This window comes from Triplophysa rosa, linkage group LG15 (genome assembly GCF_024868665.1).
Source record: "Triplophysa rosa linkage group LG15, Trosa_1v2, whole genome shotgun sequence".
Classification (NCBI taxonomy): domain Eukaryota; kingdom Metazoa; phylum Chordata; class Actinopteri; order Cypriniformes; family Nemacheilidae; genus Triplophysa; species Triplophysa rosa.
This window is the reverse complement of record NC_079904.1, coordinates 24,437,130-24,458,375: the sequence shown is the minus strand read 5'-3', so window position 1 is coordinate 24,458,375 and position 21,246 is coordinate 24,437,130. Positions and strand designations below refer to the sequence as shown.

The following is a 21,246-nucleotide window of genomic DNA, read 5'->3' as shown; positions in this document are numbered from 1 at the left end:
TGCTTCACTGAACTGAAACTTAAAACATCTCAAGATAAATGGACCAGGGCTTGACATAACCTGGGAGGTTGATGGCTCCGTGTGAGAGCATTGCTTATGATTTTTGGACGGATCAGGCCTTAACTTAACATTATTCACGAAAAAGTTGTCAATCATTCTTTTCATCTTCTCTCATCATCCTCTCTGTTTAACTGACGGGCCTATAGGCTCCTCCCCTCTCTGTCTGACTGCAGCACACGCATTTTCACACGAACACACCAGAGGTTGCGCTAGACTTTTTTTATTGTCCGTCATTTTGACTGACAGGCTCGTAAAAAATCCGTCATAATCTATTATTACCCGTCACTATGGTGCAAGGTGGCTTTAGGTGGTAATTAGTATGTTCGTGACGTCATCACGCTGTACTTGCGTCTCGGAACTTGTTGTATTTTAATAAAAGCACAACAGTCCAGTATCACAAGTAAAAGTCTCTTTAGAGTAGTAAAAGACTTACTCTAATAACAATTTAATAAAAAAACATTTCCCAGTGTTGAAGTCTATAAAAATACTGTACAAAACCGTTTGAATAAAACGAAAGTAAGGAAAATGGTGCGGGCACACTTAAAGAACGAGAGCTCTGCCATTATCACTACACAGGGAAACTAGCAAACATTACGGACAACAACTAATAAGCAGTGAAACTAATAAGCAGTGAAACAAGTTTGCGATCGGATAACTCCCGGTGCTGCAGACGGGGAGCTCTGTCATCTCACGAAAACATTGTATAAAAACTTTGCATGCCGTAGTTTACACAGGACTGGAGGGAAATGTGCATTGATGCTCCTTCATTCTTCATGTTATGTGGTTTACTTTGATAGGCGTCCCAGCGCCATATCCGGGTTTTCCCAGATCGCATCACACATGTCTAGTCAGTAACGATGACAGGTGAAAACACGCACGTCCCTTCGCGAGCATATCACGCTCTAATGAAGGCAAACGGGGAGTTACAAATTGCCCTCATTGTAATCCGTCAAAATGACGGACGGACAGACGGCCTTCTTGTTTTTCCGTCACTGGTAATAAAAAGAATTTTCGGTTAACGCGACCTCTGGTACACACACGTACAGGAAAATCTGGACCACGGCCAATCAGAGGGAGGGTCCGCCCTTCACTATCTCTGATTGGTTTAGACCACGATATGGGCCTAATGCGTGTCTGTTGTTGAATCACAGGGAGGGACTTTCAGAGTCGAAGAGACCTTTTCTCCCTCGAACGACTGGTCGCACCGGTGCGACCTCAGATTTTTTTTAGTCGCACCATTGAGAAATAAGGTCGCACTCTAGAGCCCACCGGGATAGTAAACCAGACATGTGCGTGTGTGTGCATGTGTGTTCATGTTTGTATATCCCGGTGGGGACCTAAACCTGAATACACACCAACACATGGGGACTCGTGTCACTGTGGGGACCAAAATTGAGGTCCTCATGGGCACAAAAGCTAATAAATTGTACAGAACAATATTTTTTACAAATCTAAAAATGCAAAAAGTGTTCTATGATCTTTAGGTTTAGGGATAGGGTTAGGGATAGGGGATAGAATATACAGTTTGTACAGTATAAAAAACATTACGCCTATGGACTGTCCCCACGGAGATAGTAAACCAGACATGTGTGGGTGTGTGTGTTTTCCGGTGTGTGGGAATGAGGATGTTGTCATGAGTATCAGGGGCAGTCTGTTGATCTGTCCTATCATAAAGCCATCAAATAATAGCAAGTTATAAAACAAACACTGGGTTTTATTGCGGTGAGATATTGTGAACAGCTTCAGGATATTTGTATTATATATCATTTCTTGTGTATGTTTCATGTTATGACTGTTAGTTTAGTTCTACAGAGAATGAAATGATTACTAATAAACAGTGCAGAATAGAGACAGTTATTGATAACCACATCACACACATAAACCAAATGATGCTTCTTCATCCACACTGTAGTGTTTACAAGAGTTTTCTAAAAGTTGCTCATTGACACTGAAATGTCTGAAAACCTTTACTTCACTTGAGTTAAAAGTAAGACACTTTGACGTGTCATTTCTGTCAGGTGTTTATTTACTTTTCACCTCTCTGAAATGTCGATTAGCTCATTAATTAGAGGACGGACAGTGAATCTGTTCAACTAGAGCACACTATACTGGATTCATATGAAGGAATTAGTCTGTATTTATGTTTTACGGCTCTTCCCCCTGTATTTTACATTATGTTGTGTTTTAACATCATGGGAATGTTGGTTGGTGAAAGATAGCAGATGTTGAAAAATGAATGATGAACGTCTCACCTCTCTGTTTAGTGGGTTCATCTGATTTTCACAACAAGAGGTTTTCATGTTTGATCAGCTGAACCATCAACAGCAAAGTTGAAAACATGACTGTATGACACGAGTTCATCTTCGAACACTTTACAGTCCCTTACCAGTGAGAAAGAACTGTGATAGATTAAGAATTTAATCTTTGAAACGTATTCAAGGGTTTCGTGTAAGACATTTAGCGTGAAAGGTCACATTCGTGAATGACACGAAGCCCTTGATGTTTGATTACAGTTAGACTAACAGCAGAATGTTCAGAAAATCATTTCGGCTCTGTTTGTGTTCTGATCATCTCTCGTATTACAAACACCAAAGGCTCAGAGTCCTGCAGAAACTGCACGTATAATGAAATAAAAACACAGACAGATGTGTGTGTGTGTGTGTGTGTGTGTGCGTGTGTGTGTGTGTGTGTGTGTGTGCGTGCGTGTGTGTGTGTGTGTGTGTGTGTGTGTGTGTGTGTGTGTGTTCTCCAAAACCAACAGAAGCCACGTCTGCCTACTTCAGAATAATAAACAAGTGATGGAGACTGTGGAAAAAAACAAATAAAAACACGTCCAATTTCTAATGATCCTTTATTAAAGAACTGTTCATCTTGAAGTGCTCTTAAGCATCTCATCACCATGGAAACATGTGAACATGTTTAACACACATTTCTCAAACATGAGGTTTAATTACTCTTGACTCTCTATCGGAAACAATTATTTACTTCTAACACAATAAAAATTGCACAACCAAGTGCCTGTGCGCGTGTGTGTGTGTGTGGATAAACCAAACCAATGATCTCTGACATTAATGACAGTAACAGAGTTCATAAACAATACACACAAGAAATGACTGTGCAAACAATAAGAATACACACTAGACACAACAGAGACAAGACACAGAGCAGACAGCATGACATGGGTGAAATATGTCAGGACTCCAAACAAAAAGCAAAACAATGCTGGAAACTAATCGTTGTCATTGCCTACCCCTAAACCACACCATCACACAAACCTTTCTGCATTTTTACATTTTAATACAAACATCATTTAGTTTCATTTATAAGCTGTTTTCCTCAACAACAAAAAAGTCAAAAATCACTGCTATTACTATCTTTGGGTTGGTTTGGTCCACACAATGTAGGTTTACCAGGACACACACACAAACAGACTTACAGGCTTAAGAAATGATCGAAAAACCAGCAAGACACACACACACAATCCTCTCAGAGACTCGTGGGTTTACATCAGTGTGTGTGCTGGAGGTAACACATCATTCTATTAATCATTCATTATTTCAGTAAGAATCATGGGACACTTCTAACTGTGTGACATCATGATTTCATTGGGTGTGATGAGTGTAAACTGACTGTTGTCATAAATGCAGGGCGAGGATGAAGAGGATGAAGCCTATGAAAGCAGAATTGGTTTGGTGGACGTGTATGAAGCAACAGCAGTATGAGGATATGAATGATATCGATCTGCCGTGACCCTGAGCTCCGGACGCTTCTCTTCTCTCGCTGATTAAAACACACACACATGTTAATGGGGTCTTTCCAGAGACACTTTTATACTGTACAAACTGTAAATTGTATCTCAAAGTTTAATGTGATTGTATTCTGCCCTCGAGTCACGTCTGAGCCATTGTATTTATAAGATGAGCATCATCACAGTGATGTGAGTTTGACCATAAACATCAGTGTATGACTGACAATACTCAGGTAATGTTACAGTAATGATTCAACACGACTATTTCCCATCATTCCCTGCAGCTAGTGTCAAATGTAGCCCATGAACACATAAATCTCATTTCTACCATGGTCTGTTTGAATACTGGATTCTGATTGGCTGGAAGTTGTGCATTAAAACCCTTTAACGCACCGGTAGCTCCAGTCAGTTTGATTACATTTGACATTTAACTGACAAAATCACTGTCATTTTCACCCGTTTGCTCTAAAATTTTACTGTAAACATCAATAAAAGCTTTAACTTGGCAAATGACCATGGTATAAGCGGGATAATCCACGGCTAGCCGTGCGTTAAAGGATTTTAATGCACTTCGCAGAGGCAACCACATCGTGCATTAAAACCCTTTAACGCACGGCTAGCTGTGGATTATCCCTGACATATTCTTCAACTAATTGAAATTGAGAGAGTGATGGAGGATTACTGTAGTGGCACAAACTCCATCATGTTACTAATAAACTTATGAGATATTTTTCTAGCTGTCTCATTAAAGTTTCTGTCTTATCCACACACAACCTTTAAAAGCCTGTGAGAATGCTTCTCGTGCGTTTACGACAGATTCTCAGTCTCCAGCAGAAGCGCGTGTGTGACATCACCGTGTTAATCTTTATGTGACGTGTCAGAATGCCACTTTCTGTAAATGTGTTTTTGCATTAATGTCTGTATGACTAACACATGACCTCTGATGGTCTCATGTTTATCGTAGGAAGACGAGGAACTTTTGTCTGTCACATGAAATCATTTCCAGATTTCTGTGAGATTTCTCAAGCTTTTTGGATCTTTAAGGCAGAATGTTGTTTGGTGTGTCCTGGGAACATGTCCATGTTGTGTTTTTCAGAAGTTTCTCGTGTTAAAGGAATGATAACATGCGTGCGGCGGCAGCTGCTGTTTGATTGTTGTACAGTAAAACACATGAAATACTGCACACGATCTGTGTGAGACAAACCTTTCCTTCAGTCCTGTTTGTGTTCTTTCAGTCTGCCGGTGAACATCTGTCTGCACAGCTGGAAGTGATTTAAACCTCATAAATACACAACTCAACAGAAGAATTCATACACAAACATCCACATAAACACATTACAAAAGTCGCACGCACTACACACTCTGTTCAGCTGAGCACCGTGTCTTTGGATTATCACTTTATACATTTCAAGTTGTGTATCTGTATTTGTCTACTTGTTGTCTGGTGTAGTGCAGTGTATTTTGTGCAGATATTCTCTTCATACACACACATCTCTCGAGAGAGAGGAAGTTTGCGTCTGTGAGCTGTAATGAAATCCTGCTGGATGGATTCTTTCTCCTCTTTGCACATCAGAAAGTCAACAAATGTTTTATAAAAGCAGACACTTCAAGTGAATTTGAATGACAGAGCTGTAGAATAATGAAAGTGCTGCTGTGATGTCATTCTGATGAAGGAAAGTGAAAGTTATTTAAATGTTTTGTTGGTTAAAAATGCAGATTGAGAAGAAACCATGAACTCATTGGTTTGTCTGTCTGTGTTTTTTAACAGCTCGTGTGAAAGAGTTTCGTGTATTTTCTGTTCATGTATAACTGACATTCATTGAAGTGTTAGAGTAGACTAGAAAAGGATTGAATGATCCGGCACCTTCCGCAGAAGATATAAAAATATACTACAAACACGAAGAGACTTTCAACCAGCATAACGAACAATTTTTTTGAAGAGAGAAATGAAATGACACTTACTCACTTTGAGTTTGTTAAACATGTGTTGTACTGGATGTCACGTGTTGATGTCGTTTATTGTTGTGTGTGTTTGCAGGTCTTTTTCCAGCGGTGTTGAACCTGGCGTCTATGGCAGAGATCACTGCCAATGCATCATGTGGAGAAAATGGCTCAGAGATGTACTGTAAACTAGTGGAACATGTACCAGGACAACCGGTGAAGAACCCTCAATGTAGAACATGTAACCTCAACAGTCAACATGACTACGGTAAAACACACGCACGAGCATGACAACTGTCTCCACATCTGCTTATTCACAGAATCTCTAAATCATTCGATCATTCATTTCAGTCTGATTTTTTTTTCATTTATTCAGTTGAACCAGTTTGTAAAACCAGTTAAAAAACAGTTCTTGATGACATCATTGAGAGTGATTATTGGGTTTATTCACCTTGATGTCATCATAAACCCAGATGATGTTTTCTCTTCTGAAGAGGATCTGATGTCCTGATTACTGACTGTAACGTATTGTATAGTCCATCAAGTGAAGTTGAATACTGTTGAAATGTTTTGTTTTCCTGCTGTGGAGCTCTAAAACAGATGACAGAAGTGTTCTGGACAAAAGACAATGACATTTGATGACACTGATGATGTAATGTCATTGCTTCTCGTGTATCTTTTGATCGAACAGCATCATGTCAGTAGCACAGCTAATAACATGACTGGACGTCAGAAGAGCGAGTTACTATGATCATACAGTCATATTCATACTGGGTGACCTGCTCATTTACGCCCTTAAAATATATATCACATGCCTATATGTATTTCAATACACAATATAATGATTTTTCTTTTGATGTTGGGCTGAAATATAACGCCGTCATGTTCATCTTTGTGTCTTTATGTCACCTGCACCAAAAGGCTGTTCCTCCAGGTATCAGTGTTGTGTTATTTAATCTGTTTCAAAGGTCTCAATAAAACATGTGGTGTGACTCACCGGAGTTAAACTGTCACAAGAGAAACACATCCAACACTGTCATCCAGAGCCAGTAATGACTTACATCCTCTAATCCCATCTCTCGCTCTCTCTCTCTCTCTCTCTCTCTCTCTCTCTCTCTTTAAACACACACACACGCCCACACAGTGATTAATATAACATGTAATTAGAAGAAATGAGAGAGAGAGAGAGAGAGAGAGAGAGAGAGAGAGAAAGAGATGAGTCTTAAGCAGCGGGGAGTTCTTTTAAATGAAACTTAAATCTCACACATGATTTACAGAAGAATAGATCCAGTGAAATAAATGACAGGTTTAATTCTCTTTATCTGATGAGTGTAACGAGTGTGTGAGATGGTAAGACTTTAAACAGTGGTTTATTAACACACAGTATCAACAAGTGAGTATATGGCATATGAATATTAACTGATGAGAGAAGCAGATGAATATTACTGTCCTTTAGTCCTAGCATATCGTGGACGGCTGGCAGAGGAATCCGGGGACATGCAGATGAATGGGTGCCTTGGAGAACTTGAAAGACTCATAAACACTCGGAAGACTCATAAACACTCGGAAAACTCATAAACACTCGGAAGACTCAGAAACACTCGGAGGACTCAGAAACACTCGGAGGACAGGTAAGTTCCTATTGGTAGGTAGCATATAGAGTCTGTTTCAATTCGATTCGAGACCAGACAATGACTGTGAGTGAGTCTTTTAAAGCGTGGCTGATGACGGGGCTGATGAGGTACAGGTGATGATGAGAACAAACGAGGAACAGGTGAGGAAGCGTGGAGGAACATGGGAAATGTAGTCCAAGGGGGGAAACTAGGGAAAACAGGCAAGGGGACAGACGAGACTGTGACAGTACCTCCCCCCTCCCGGAAGGCGTGTCCTCGCATCTATACAGTAACAACTGGGGGAGGGGGGGTGGGCGTCCTGGAACACGGGACAGGACAGGCAGCCTCCAGGATGGTGCTCCCAGCGTAGGGGATCAGGGGAACCATGTAGGATCTGGGGCGGCCTCTATGGCCATGTCGGAGGGACTAGGGGAATTGGGACTGACGGTGTCCGTGGCTGTGATGGAGGGACTAGGGGAGCCAGGGGTGATGGCCACCGTGGTGCTGGGGTCTGTGGTGGTGACACTGGCATCCGTGACAGGGGGCCTGGAGGAGGCAGTAGTCCTGGCCACTGCGAGGATGTTGGAGAATACCAGGACAACTGCGACGTCGAGATGCTTACCGTGACCGGTCCTCAGAGTCTTTTCCAGAGGGGTAGAACCGGCCACTGTAGCAGGGTACAGGAGCCCCCCCAAAACTTCTTTGGGGAAATCCAGGGGTGCCCACGCAGCCACGGAGCATGCCAACACCACGATGGCCACAGTGATGGACTCCGGGGAGACCTCGGAAGTAGTCTCTGGGGGCTCGGAAGTAGGCTCTGGCTGCTCAGAAGTAGTCTCTGGGGGCACGGAAGTAGGCTCTGGCGGCTCGGAAGCAGGCCCTGGCGGCTCGGAAGCAGGCCCTGGGGGCTCGGAAGCAGGCTCTGGGGGCTCGGAAGCAGGCTCTGGGTGCTCGGAAGTAGGCTCTGGGGGCTCGGAAGCAGCTTTTAAATTGCTCGGACAGCGCTGTGGATCCCCTTTATTGTAAACAGGTCGAACTCCCACAGCAAATGATCCAGAAGGGGTAGCATGGGTGCGGGAGTTCCCGCCGACTCAGGTGAGTGTCAAGGCGCAGGCTCTGGGGATCCGCAGTGTGCCGGTTTGGGGGAGCCGCAGCGTCCGTGCCATTTCTTACGGCGCTTGGGCTTTGTGGAGGAGTGCGGTGCGGATATGGGGCGAGCCGGAGCAGCGGGAGATGTTCTAGCCCAGGGTTTAGCAGAGGGTGGGTTACTCTACTGTGGAGGAGGTTTGTAGCAGGGCCTCTCCTTGCCATTATGCGGGTTTCGTCCCGTGACGGAGGGGTTCGGCAAACATGCAGTGGGTAACTGGCGCGGAGCTGCTTTTCTGGGAAGGCACAACTTGAAGGCCTCGTCTTCCTTCTTTTTGTCGTCGCACCATTGCTGCATCAAAGCCACGGCGGGACTGAAGAGAGCCTGACTAGGCTCAACCGGAGCACCCGCGAAGCGCTGCTTCTCACTGTCAGGAAGTCCAGACAGGTTAAGCCAAAGTGCGCATTCCCCCACCACAGAGAGCGCCATGGAGCACTCGCTAGCTTGAACAACCTGATGAACTGAGGCAGACAAACGGTCAACTTTGCTGGGCAAGACCGGCTTTGGCGGAGCGAGCAGCCCGCCCTGGACGGGGTTAAGATGCCTGGCGATCGACGGCTCGACAGCGGGGGGTCACCCATACCATCTTTCACCTCAAGACCTGCGAGACCGTGTTTGAGATTCAGCGGGTCGCTCCAGTTGTGCCTCATGTGCTTCGCGCATGAGGAACTACTGGAAGGATGGGGAAGAGCTGTTTCCTAGGACCGGAAGGGGGTCCCAGCACTTTCCCATCATACACATCTCTCTCCTGGTCGGTGGCGCTCTGCGGAGCTGGCCACTCAATGTTGAGATGAGTAGCCGCTCGTTCACACACATCCAGGAGGATAGACTGAGATAAGACCGCGGGGGGTTAGCCTGGGGAACACCAGACAGCGGGATGGCCTCCTCGTCCTCTGAGACCCCAAGAAGGCCCGCATCATCATCATCGCCGGATCCAGTTCATCGACGAACTGGAGGTTGCCTGCGAAAATATCTTCTTCGAGGAACGCAGGATTAGGCAAGTCAGCTCAATTAAGTGACCGTGGCCGTCACCGTGTCCCGCATCCGAGTCAGAAAGGCCGAGCTCGACACACTGGGTCGCAGCAACTTTAAGCCGACGTTGCAAGAGCTTTTTAGGCAGCACAGGGCAACGGCTGCAATGCTCCGGGTTCTCTAAAGCCTCTTCCACATGCTTGAGCCCAAGCAGATCACACAGAACTCGTGAGAGTCCTCCTTAGTCCTTAGAGAGCGACATATTAGAGAGAAACTCTGACAAATCTGTGGCGGGCAGCCGTGGAAAGGGTAGCGAGTGAGAAAAATGCACTAGCGTGGGTGGTTCCGGATGTAAAAACACAGCTAACCTGGCTGAAAAGACGACTGTCACGTCTGGCGGAGGCTGATCTGACGATATGTCCTCCTGAAGACACGTGGTGAGCAGTGAATATCCAACCGAACTGTGTCTGTGCAGAGATCGCGAGAAGCGAATGACAACTGGAGAGCAGCAGCGCAGGCAGACCTTATATGCTCTCAGGTAAGGGGGTGGGGCCTTACCTGGCATTGGCTGCGCGCTTCTGTCTGTCTAGCCAGACTTGGTGCAATTGGATGCTTCTGCAGAGGTCAGGTACGGATGCCCTTCCCATAGGTGGATCTCGAACACGAGATGATGAAAGAGAACTCATCTTCACTAGACTGAACTCAACTCACAGAGGTAGAAGTCAACAGAGAGACATACATTATTGTCTTGTCATTGCTTTATAATATGAGACCTACTGATGTGATAAAACAAGATTTCCTTCATGTGTTGTGACAAAAGAGCTTGATGCATTCACACATTTCATAACTTATTTATCAGAAACTTGTAACAATGCTGTATTTTATCTGAATAAGTTTAAGTATGCACATGAGCAATGAAGCGATGCATTAACCTCCAATGGGAATGCAGACAGTTGACATCATGTGAATAAAGTGTGTTTAAAGTGGATGTTAATTCACTGTCATCTGATAAACAGCAAACAAAAGAGTGACGTGTGATGATGTGTGTGTCATGTGTGCAGAGAGGCATCCCATTGAGTACGCCATCGACGGAACAAACAGGTGGTGGCAGAGTCCCAGTATCATGAACGGGATGGACTATCATCATGTCACTATTACTCTGGATCTGCAGCAGGTAAACCATAAAAACACCTGACATCATCATCATTCAGCCAGCCAATAAACACACAGCTTCATCATCATCATCATCATGTGTTATGTGTCATTCAGTTCAGTTCAGTGTGTGTGTGTGTACTTGTACATCTCTATTTGTGAGGACCGGTTTGAGTTGTAGACCAGCGGTGTGAGGATAAGGAGAGTAAAGTGAGGACATTTTGTCCGGTCCTCACTTCCAGAGACCCCTTTAAAGGGCTGTTTGTGGGTGAAGACTTGGTTTTAGGCTTTAGGTTATAATCAGGATTAGGGTCAGGCGTGTAGTTCTGATGGTTAGGGTGACGGGCTAGAGATCGCATTGCGTCAATGTATGTCCTCATAAAGATAGCTGCGCAAACGTGTGTGTGGTCAGAATTGTCCCATCAGTGTTTATTAGCAGTGCCGCCCATCTGCAGGAAATGACAAACAGTTCCAGACACTCACCGTCAGTGTACAGTTTGACAGCGCTGCAGGATATGCACATTCATAGATGAGATGAAAAAATACAAACAATAAAAAGCAAAGTTCACAGTCAATTAGTTTATTGTAAATAGTTTACAATATCAAAATATCACTGTGTGATAATACCTCGGTATGAAGTCCACGGTACGATATCTGGTGCAATATTTAAAATGTCAAATGATGACTTGTATACGTGCCATAAGCATCCTCTTTTCTTCATCCTCTAATCATAACTGTTGCTTGGATTCATACCGAGTTATAGTATGAGATGGGTCAAATGACCTTAAAATCCCTTTTATCAAATAAAATCATTGCACCAGATGGACCTTGACCAAGGTAATATCTATGATTTTTTCTAACATTTTCTATGTTAGGCGCAGAAGACCTATCGTTTCATACAGTCATGTGACCACCATAATATTGAGACAATTTTGCTATTGTGATAATAACACGATATTGATCATATTGTTACATCCCTAAAGTTTAGTTTCACTTCACATTTTTAATCAAAACTGTGAAATGTCACTTTGGGAATAATGTTGTAAGTAAAACACAAATCTAAATTGTTTTATATGGTCTTAAATGGCAGATTTTGCAAATGGAAAGAAGTTTTCAGATTTCTCATCAGAATGACTTTATAGTGTAAAGTTGCAGTTAGCAGAATAATTGTGTGAACAAAAACAAGTTTTATTTCTCACTACACAATTTTAAGAATAATATAAAGAGAAAGTCTCTAAGCCTGACACTGCCTTCATTACCGTCACTAACATTATGATCTGTTGTGCAAGTTACATGAATGCGTTTATGTCTCATTTGCATCAAAAAATCTCATCTTATCTGCCTGTTGATAAAACACACATAAAAACACATCATAAGTCACATACAGTGATTTTGATTAAAACCAAAACAGAACGATACAGGAAGTGAGTGAGTGATGGGGGTTAGATGAGAAATGATTGTGATGGTGTTTGAGTGTTCATTAAAGAGGCTGTAGAGGTCATTTACAGTTAATAAATCTGATTAATGTGTGTGTGTAATTACTGATGACAATCAGCATGAAAGCACGACTGTCATCTTCCATTCACTCACCTCCCGACAACACATAACAACCTCTCATCAGCACCACACTTCACTTCATTAAACAACACACACACATGTTCTGAAGAACATGAACAGACAGGTTCTGATAGACTTCCATTCATCTTGTTACATTCCGGCTCAGGGAAGCAACAGAAAACAGAGGTTAGAGTATTAAGTTAGGGGTTCAATAAAGAAAAAAGCCAAAATAACAGGAATAAGTAACACAACAGAATTAAAGATCATTTGAAAAGAAAATGGCAAATAAGGTCCAGCCAAGCTCACACAAAATGCAGGACTGCTTCACCATCTTTTAAATACACAAGTCTTGATCAATATCAGGTGTATCCAATTAACCTGTCAAAACACAACAACAGAACCAAAAGAAAAAAGAAGACCCCATAACAATGTTCATATTCATGTATTAACATCTCACCTGCTGTTTCCTTCTCCATCACTCTGTGAGAGAATTCAAAACCATTTCATTTTTTTCAAAAATCATGTTTTTCTTGTGCTTTCTAAGTAATATCAATCAAACTGCAGTTGGGTTGTTTTTATGAAGTGATAATAACTCAAAAACAACAAAACACAAGAAAAAACATGTTTTGATAAATCAGTTCTTCCCTTTGAACTTGAACATTCACATGCTGTACTGTATATACACAGACTGCACTGTAAATGTATATAATGGATTAATAATGACTGATAATAATAGTGATCACTGTTAAATTCTGATATTATAATGAAAGTAAACCAGAAGGCAGCTGAGTACCCCATAATTCTCCCTTTATCCTCGATTTACATCAACTACACAGAGATCTCACAACACAACATTTCTCTTGAAGTGCACTAAAGAAGTCTTTATTGCTTGTCCTGTAGGTAGAACGAGCAAAATAAGACTTTTGCAATAAAAATCCAATATCACAAGTGCTCAGTTTTTAATTACTCTTACAGTTGCTGTAATACACAACTACTATACTGTAGGCGAGGAAACCATATGAAAGACACTGGGCTGTTTCTCCGACATGCAGAGATTAGATTAAGTCCAGACTGTGACACTTTTACAAACATGCTTTACAAAGACACATTATTTGTGTGATAAAACAATGACACTGGTGTATTGTGCATCGTGTGTGTGTGTGTGTGTGTGTGTGCTCGCGCGTGTGTGTGTGTGCGCGTATGACTGTGTGAGTGTGTGTGTGTGTATGCGCCTCTCTGTGTGTGTGCGTGCGTGTGTGTGTCTGTGTTTGTGTGCGTGAGTGTGTCTGTGTTTGTGTGCGTGAGTGTGTGTGTGTGTGTGTGTTGTGGTGTTAGTGACAGGTTGTAGGTTATGACATGTTTTTTTATAGCTCTGTCAGATGTTTTGTTTGTCTCCTGTGAAATCTGTGGCATTTTCTGCTGAGAGAAGCTATAGTAAATGGACACCCGAGGCCTTATTTAACCCTGACTACACACACACACATATGTCCTGATAAACCCTACGGTATGGGGACAAAATGTCCCCACAAAGATGGCAATATCCAAAATCCTTGTCCTTGAGGGGACATTTTTTTGTCCCCATGAGGAAACAAGCTTATAAATCATACAGAATGAACTTTTGTGAAAATGTAAAAGAGCAGACAGTTGTGTGTGATTGTTAGGGTTAGGGGTAGGGAATATGAGATACAGTTTGTACAGTATAAAAACCATTGCGTCTATGGAATGTCCCCATAAAACATGGAAACCCAACGTGTGTGTGTGTGTAAGGGGGCAGAAGCCAAAGTCCATTTACTGAAGTCGTGCCACTCGGTGGCCATGTGCCCAGATAGCACAATCCATCTGGTTTACGTCTATTTGACGTCTGCATTTACATCTGCAAGACATCTTAAATACATAGTTTGCTCATCTGCAATACGTCTCGGAGACGTCTGAACGTCTGTAATACGTCTGCTAAAGATCTGGAGATCTGCTGCTTAAAAACATCTGCTAAACATCCTAGAAAGAGCTGTTGTACATCCATTCTAAATCATAAACATCTTACAGACATCTTCTAGATGTCTATGTGACGTCTGACAGCAGACATCTCCGAGACGTATTGCAGATGAGCAAACGATGTATTGTAGATGTCTTGCAGATGTAAATGCAGACGTCAAATAGACGTAAACCAGATGTATGTGTGCTATCAGGGTGTGCAACGCCTCTGGGCAGCTATTTACATCATAGCAATTAAATAGCATATTTCTGATCAATAATTAAACATGACATGAACTGTATCATAACATTGGTTTGCTAAGCTTCAATTGCTTAAAGTCCCAGTGAAATTTAAAATGACAATTCTTATTTTTCATGAAATATTGCTTATAGTAAATAGCTTATCAATGTGAGTCATTTTCTTTTTAAAATTCATAATCTTCAGTTCTGAAAATGCACTTAAATGACTATCCATCTGAAGTGAAGTAAATTAGAGGGCTTGGCCGGAGCATCCGTTAACTCTTCCCCTTCAACTGTCAGTCTGCTGCAGCTTCATTTCAAAATCAGTGCAACAGCTGTTTTTACTCATTCAATCAATTCGCAGTGAAAAACGCAAGCCACGCCCACTAATTTTCTCCTTTGAAATTCCTTTTCACTCGGAAACGTGTCAGAATACAGAAGTAAAAACGATCGCAACTTCCGGTTCACGGGGACCTTTTTCGTCGCTTCATCTTCTGCGCACAGACTGCCCCAGAGATTCGACAGTCTTTATTGATTGACGATTGGCTCATTTTACTGGAAGGCGGGACTTTATTGAGGCCATATTGAGCGTTGCATTCCTCCCCATTCCTTGTAAGGCAGTGGCGCATCTTGTTCATATTAATATCTTGCAGAAGCTTCAGCTCTTCGCTGCTGAATGTTTAGAGTGAGGAATCATGGGATTTTTTTGTCACATCTTTTTTATTTTTCTTCCTCTACACAAAGTGCTCAGATAAAACAGAGAAGAGCTTTATCATAGTGTTTAGATAAAGTTCTGACAGTAAACAAAGCTATGTCCTGACCATGAACCTACTGAAAAACACAAAGTTTACAAAAATGTATAGTTCTGTTATTATTGCAAAAAAAATGAAAAGAGAAAACATACCGTGGCTAACAGCAAAACTTGTGTCACGGGTGCGAAAGATGAAGGAGATGAAGGCAACAAAAAGGTTTATTTAAATACGGGTGAACAATCCAGAACACAGGGGGACAGGGTACTCCTGACCCGAAAACACAAAAAAACAATATAATCCAGAGAGGAAGAGTATGCACCGAGTCCATCTGGTAGAGGGAGCAGCCGAATGGGAGAGAAACGTCCAAACCGGCTTCCCAGAGCAACAAACCGGCTTCAGCAAAACTGGTAGAGAACATGAAACGAAACAAAACCCAGATCGTAATCCAACTGGGTGAGGAGCAAAGAATACAACGCCACAACTAGTGCGAGAACATAAATAATGAGACCGGTAATGGGGAACAGGTGTGAGTAATGACAATTGATTTGATAGCTAAAACAGAGACCAGGCGGGAGGGGAGTAGAGATGATCAGTCTACGAATAAAGACAATATAAGAAAAAAGAAAGGAAAAGAAAGAAACAAACTTAACAACTTGAACTTGAGAACAAACACCAACATTTATGTATTTATTTATTGCTCATTGTTTGTGCATTGATGTGTTTTTCACAGGTGTTCCAGATCGCATACGTGATCCTCAAAGCAGCAAACTCTCCTCGTCCTGGAAACTGGGTTCTAGAACGTTCTCTGGATGGCGAAACATACATGCCGTGGCAATATTATGCCATAACAGACACCGAGTGCATCACACGCTTCAACATCACCCCCAGAAGAGGACCTCCATCCTACACGCATGATGATGGGGTCATCTGTACCTCCTTCTACTCCAAAATCCATCCACTGGAGAACGGGGAGGTGAGAAACACCTTTACTAACATGTCAGCTAACAACAGTTCCTGTCAAATAAAATCAAATGTGTCCTCTCTCTCTCTGAGCATCACCATTAAGACTTTATCATTGGGCAGACGCCTTTATCCAAAGAAACTTGCAGTTCATTTAGTGTACACATGTCTTGTATCAGTATGTGTTCTCTGAGATCAAACCTATGACCTTTGCGTTACTAGCACAATGCTCTACCAAATGAGCTACAGGAACATGTTTCAGCGATTTTTATACTGTATAAACTCTATCCTGTTTTTCTGCATTTTCAAATAAACGTCATTTACCTGGATTCATAATCAAAGAAAACGTGTTGATGGGCATGTGGTTCACTGTTTACTGTTTGTTTACAAGTAAGAGCGTTTCACAACACACACGTGACACAACACGAGAAAACATGAGCTTTGTTCAAAAGTGTGTATTTCATTTAAGAGAGCACTGCAGATGTTCTAGATCAGGAGTCTTCAACTAAAATTGCTTGAGGTCCAGTAAACAAACCCTCCTTGCCAGTCGAGGTCCGGACAATTAAATACCTAAAATCATGAATTGATGGTTTTTGGCAGACCAAAGAAATAAACATGTCTTTTCATATCTATACAACGGCATAACAATGTCTGACAACAATATAATGAAGGAAAATGTGCAAAATGCCCTAATCTCTAAACCTGCACTGAACATACATTCATTTCAACATGAACAACTTTAAAAGAAAACTAAAGTGTTGTTCAACTGAGATGAACAAATAGCAGCATCAAGTTGCGACTGATCATCCTCTGATAACATTTCAGCTCTTCTGGTGGCTGGTGCAGATGAAAGGGGGTTTGTTTAATATTTTCTTTTAGTTCATGTCTTTATTTTCCTTCTAAAAGTGTTTCACACGCAGCCTCCATTCACTCATTTACTATTTCCCATCAGTAAAGGGCTTTTTGTGTTTTCCTAAGATCCACTGTATTCTTAATGAACATTCATATGCTGGTTGTTGGGCGGTAAGTGAGTGAGGGAAGACCCGTGTAGATCGCTCCTACTGGGCTTTGAGCTCATATATTTTCCGTGTCCTTACCTCGGACTGCTGCGGGTAAGTTTCTTCAAAGTGTCTCTGTCTAATTTCATAATGCCGTTTAAGGTTTCCACTTTTGACAACCGCGACAGACTCCGAGCAAATGAGACAAACCGGTCTCGTGCGTCTCGATGCAGGAAGAATAAATGCAAATCTCTCGACCCATTCATCTCGGAAAACATGGTTTTCAGCGTCAACTTTTCTAACTTTTGAAAAGGACATTGTTTTTCAGTCACTGACAGTTACATCTGTCTGCGCGCTGCAGCGAGTCTGTCTCGGCTCTCTTCACTCATCAGCGTCTGAACATGGCAACAGTGCGCATGTGTTAACTGTCCGTGGCGCCGTAGGACCCAAACTGCTACTGAGCGGCCCTTGATGTGCCTGCTATACATTTGATTGCATTAAAAAATAATGTTAGGCGTTCATTTATTTATTATGTCAAAAGGCTTTGAGGTCCGGACGGACGCATCTCGCGGTCCGCATTCAGACCGGAGTCCGCTAGTTAGTGAAATGCTCTGAGTTTAGTTCATGCTTTAGTTTGACATGGTCTATTATTCTAAATAAGTTGTGTAAACTACATTGACATCAGGACTAGATGACATTTACAGAAATGCTTGTCTCTTCTGTGTTTGTCTATTCTTTAGTCTCTCTAGTATATTGCAAAGATATCTGCTTATGATAATTAAAAATGTTGATTAAAATGTAATATTAAAATATTGGCGTTAATTTTATGTAGTAGGCCTATATAATCAGATACAAAGTAACTAAGTAACTAGCTACTTGAGTAGTTTTTTCATTGCATACTTTTTTACTTTTACTCAAGTAAATTTTAAAATAGTGACTTTTACTTTTACTTGAGTAACAATTTCTCTAGTTACTTGTACTTTTACTTGAGTAAAGATTTTGGCTACTCTACCCACATCTGGTACACACACACACACACATGTCTGGTTTATTATCTCCGTGGGGACAGTCCATAGGCGTAATGTTTTTTATACTGTACAAACTGTATATTCTATCCCCTATCCCTAACCCTATCCCTAAACCTAAAGATCATAGAACACTTTTTGCATTTTTAGATTTGTAAAAAATATTGTTCTGTACAGTTTATAAGCTTTTTTGCCCATGCCCATGTGCGTGCGTGCGTGCGAACAGAACGAAACAGTGATGTGTGTGAATATGATCATGTCTTGTTTCAGATACACACCTCACTGATAAACGGCCGACCCAGCGCTGATGATCCCTCTCCCACATTACTGAACTTCACCTCCGCCCGCTTCATCCGCCTGCGCTTCCAGAGGATCCGTACCCTAAACGCTGACCTCATGACCCTGGCGCTGAATGACCCTCGAGACATCGATCCCATCGTCACCCGACGGGTGTGTGTGGACATCTCTCCTCCTCGTCTCGTGCACACACAGATGGGGTTTAATTAAACTGGTTCAGTAATGAGCACATCACACTCCCACAGACACATTAACTCAATCTTCAAACCTGAATTCTCTTTCTAAACCGGGGATTATGCAATTTAGATAAACGTACCCAAAGAACTCTTCAAAGAGTCATCTGGAGTGTTTTGGGCCTGGTGAGATTAAAGAGCTCATTTAAATGTGATGTGGTTCAAATATTCTCCTCCGGCTCCACATACAGATCAAACCGTTCTGTTGACATGGATTGTGCATGTGTATACCATGTGCTCCTGTAAAGCTCTTCATTACACGACTCTCATGTCAGAGACAAAACCACATCACACGTGTATGAAACACACCTGGGTCCTGGAGTCTTTCTCTGGTGTTAAAAACTAGTGTTAATGTTTCTAAAAATGTCAAAAGTTTGTTATGGTTGAAGACAATCACATGACATGACGTGATGAGTCAGAGAGTATGGATGTGTGTTTCAGTATTATTACTCCATCAAGGATATATCAGTGGGAGGAATGTGCATCTGTTACGGTCACGCTAAAGCCTGTCCTCTCATCCCAAACACAAAGGTGAGTCTCATCTTTATTCTCCAACACTTTTCTATCGTCACTTTTGATTATGTTTGTAGTTTATATTGGCAACACCCACATAAGATGAGAACTTTACTCTTACTTTCTCTTTCAGTTGCCAACAGAGGAATTTTATCATTAATTTCATGAAACAATCAAATTTTGAACTTTCAAAAATGACCAATTAAAACCTTAGCTTTGTTTACTGTGCTGGGCTATATGAGACCAGTTTTCACTGCACTTACGCATTTTGTTGACCTTATGTTGTTCCAGTTGCTTCTATTGTTGCTTTGGACAAAAGCATCTGGTAAATGTGTGGAGTTGCGTATCCTCGATTCAGATTCAATCCAAATCCAAAGTGAAGCGTCGTGGTTCTTCTTTGAGTTGTGAACGGTGTTCTGGTTCGTTTGACAGAAGTTCAGCTGTGAGTGTGAACACAACACATGTGGAGAGAGCTGTGACCGCTGTTGCCCTGGTTACAACCAGAAACCCTGGATGGCCGGAACCTTCCTGACACGGCACGTCTGTGAAAGTAAGACATCATCTCAGAACACAGCATCTGCATTTAGTACACACGGACATGTGACTCGACGGGTTCTGATGAGCTGGTCATGTAGTGAAGTGAGCGGTTGTATGGGTGCTGATGAGGTTGTATGGGTGCTCTTTCACTTGATTCTGATGTTTTCACTCTCAGCTGTAGCTCTCATACGGTCTTGTTTATCTACAGAGTGTAACTGTCACGTTAAATCAGAGGAATGTTATTATAACCAGACGGTGGCCGACGCTAAACTCAGTTTAAATCTTCATGGAGAATATGAAGGAGGCGGAGTCTGCATCGGTTGCTCTGACAACACATCTGGGATGAACTGTCAATCTTGTGCTGATGGTTACTACAGACCAGCAGGGGTGTGTTTCGTCGTCTCATGATACTGTAGATTATTAGTTAGCTGTATTTGTTCAGTTATTATGGCTTAAATCAAAACAAACCAACTGCAGTTTGATTGATGTGATGAGCTCCTTTTGGAACCAAGCTCTTCATATATTCATCCTGGGTGAACCCCCGGGGGTTGACTGGGTGTGTTTGTTGTTGTCAGGTGAGTCCGGATGAAGATGGACCCTGTAGACGGTGTTCATGTGATGTGAGAGGTTCTCTTCATTCTGCATGTGTTCCTGATGACAGTCAGTCCACCACAGGTACGACGCATCATCCAGACCGTTCTCACAAATATATCTCATCTGTTTATCCCAAAAGAGGAAGACTCTTTTAAAAGTGTTCCCCCTCTCTTCTGAAATAACGGGCCAGAAGGATTGATGACTCGGCACAGATATGACCAATCAGATGCCTTCCTCTTCTTCCACCTGTCAGTCATGATGATTATTATGATGTGTTTGTCAGATGCCTGCTGTTTGTGTTGAGTGTTGTGTTGTGTTGTGTTGTGTGTGTGTACAGATCTGGCTGTGGGCTCATGCATCTGTAAGCAGGGATACGCAGGTGAGAAGTGTGACAGGTGTTCGTTTGGATACACTGGATTCCCTCAGTGTGAGCCCTGCGCCTGCAGCAGTGACGGAAGTGTAAACCACAACCCCTGCCAACCGCCCTGTGTGTGTAAGGTACAACACTGTGTGTGTGTGTGTGTGTGTACATGTGTGCTGTGTGTGTGTGTGTGTGTGTGTGTGTGTGTGCGTGCGTGCTGTGCGTGTGTGTGTGTGTGAATGTTTTTTCATTTATATTAGGAAAAAACTTTAAATGATCTGTAAAAGCTATTTAAGTGTTGTCATTGAACTAAGAGGGTCTTCCTTTGGTTTGATCTAAGCCCTGTCTGTGAAACCACCCCTACAGAATTCTAATGAAGTGATAGAGTTGATATGGTGTTTATTCTAATAGCTTCTTTATATTATTGTAATGTCATCAGTGAGGAGGACAGCAGGCAGTGTGGGCTAGATGTCTGCTTGGGCTTTAAACGAAAGCCCGAACCCGGCCCGTACCCGAGATTGTTTAACCCGGCCCGACCATTACAGTTACATTTTAAGCCCGAACCCGAAGTGCGT

At 42.3% G+C, this 21,246-nt stretch overlaps 1 protein-coding gene across 1 annotated transcript in view; it reads left to right on the top strand.

Annotated features, from left to right (window-relative positions):
* lama2 (laminin, alpha 2) overlaps nucleotides 1-21,246 on the top strand; it is a 134,712-nt gene that overhangs the window by 27,902 nt on the left and 85,564 nt on the right. Inside the window, 9 exon segments of the mRNA XM_057352085.1 lie at nucleotides 5,847-6,017; nucleotides 10,543-10,655; nucleotides 15,884-16,126; nucleotides 18,407-18,586; nucleotides 19,108-19,197; nucleotides 19,612-19,729; nucleotides 19,925-20,103; nucleotides 20,292-20,391; nucleotides 20,648-20,808. Of these exon segments, the coding sequence (XP_057208068.1) occupies nucleotides 5,847-6,017; nucleotides 10,543-10,655; nucleotides 15,884-16,126; nucleotides 18,407-18,586; nucleotides 19,108-19,197; nucleotides 19,612-19,729; nucleotides 19,925-20,103; nucleotides 20,292-20,391; nucleotides 20,648-20,808 (1,355 nt within the window).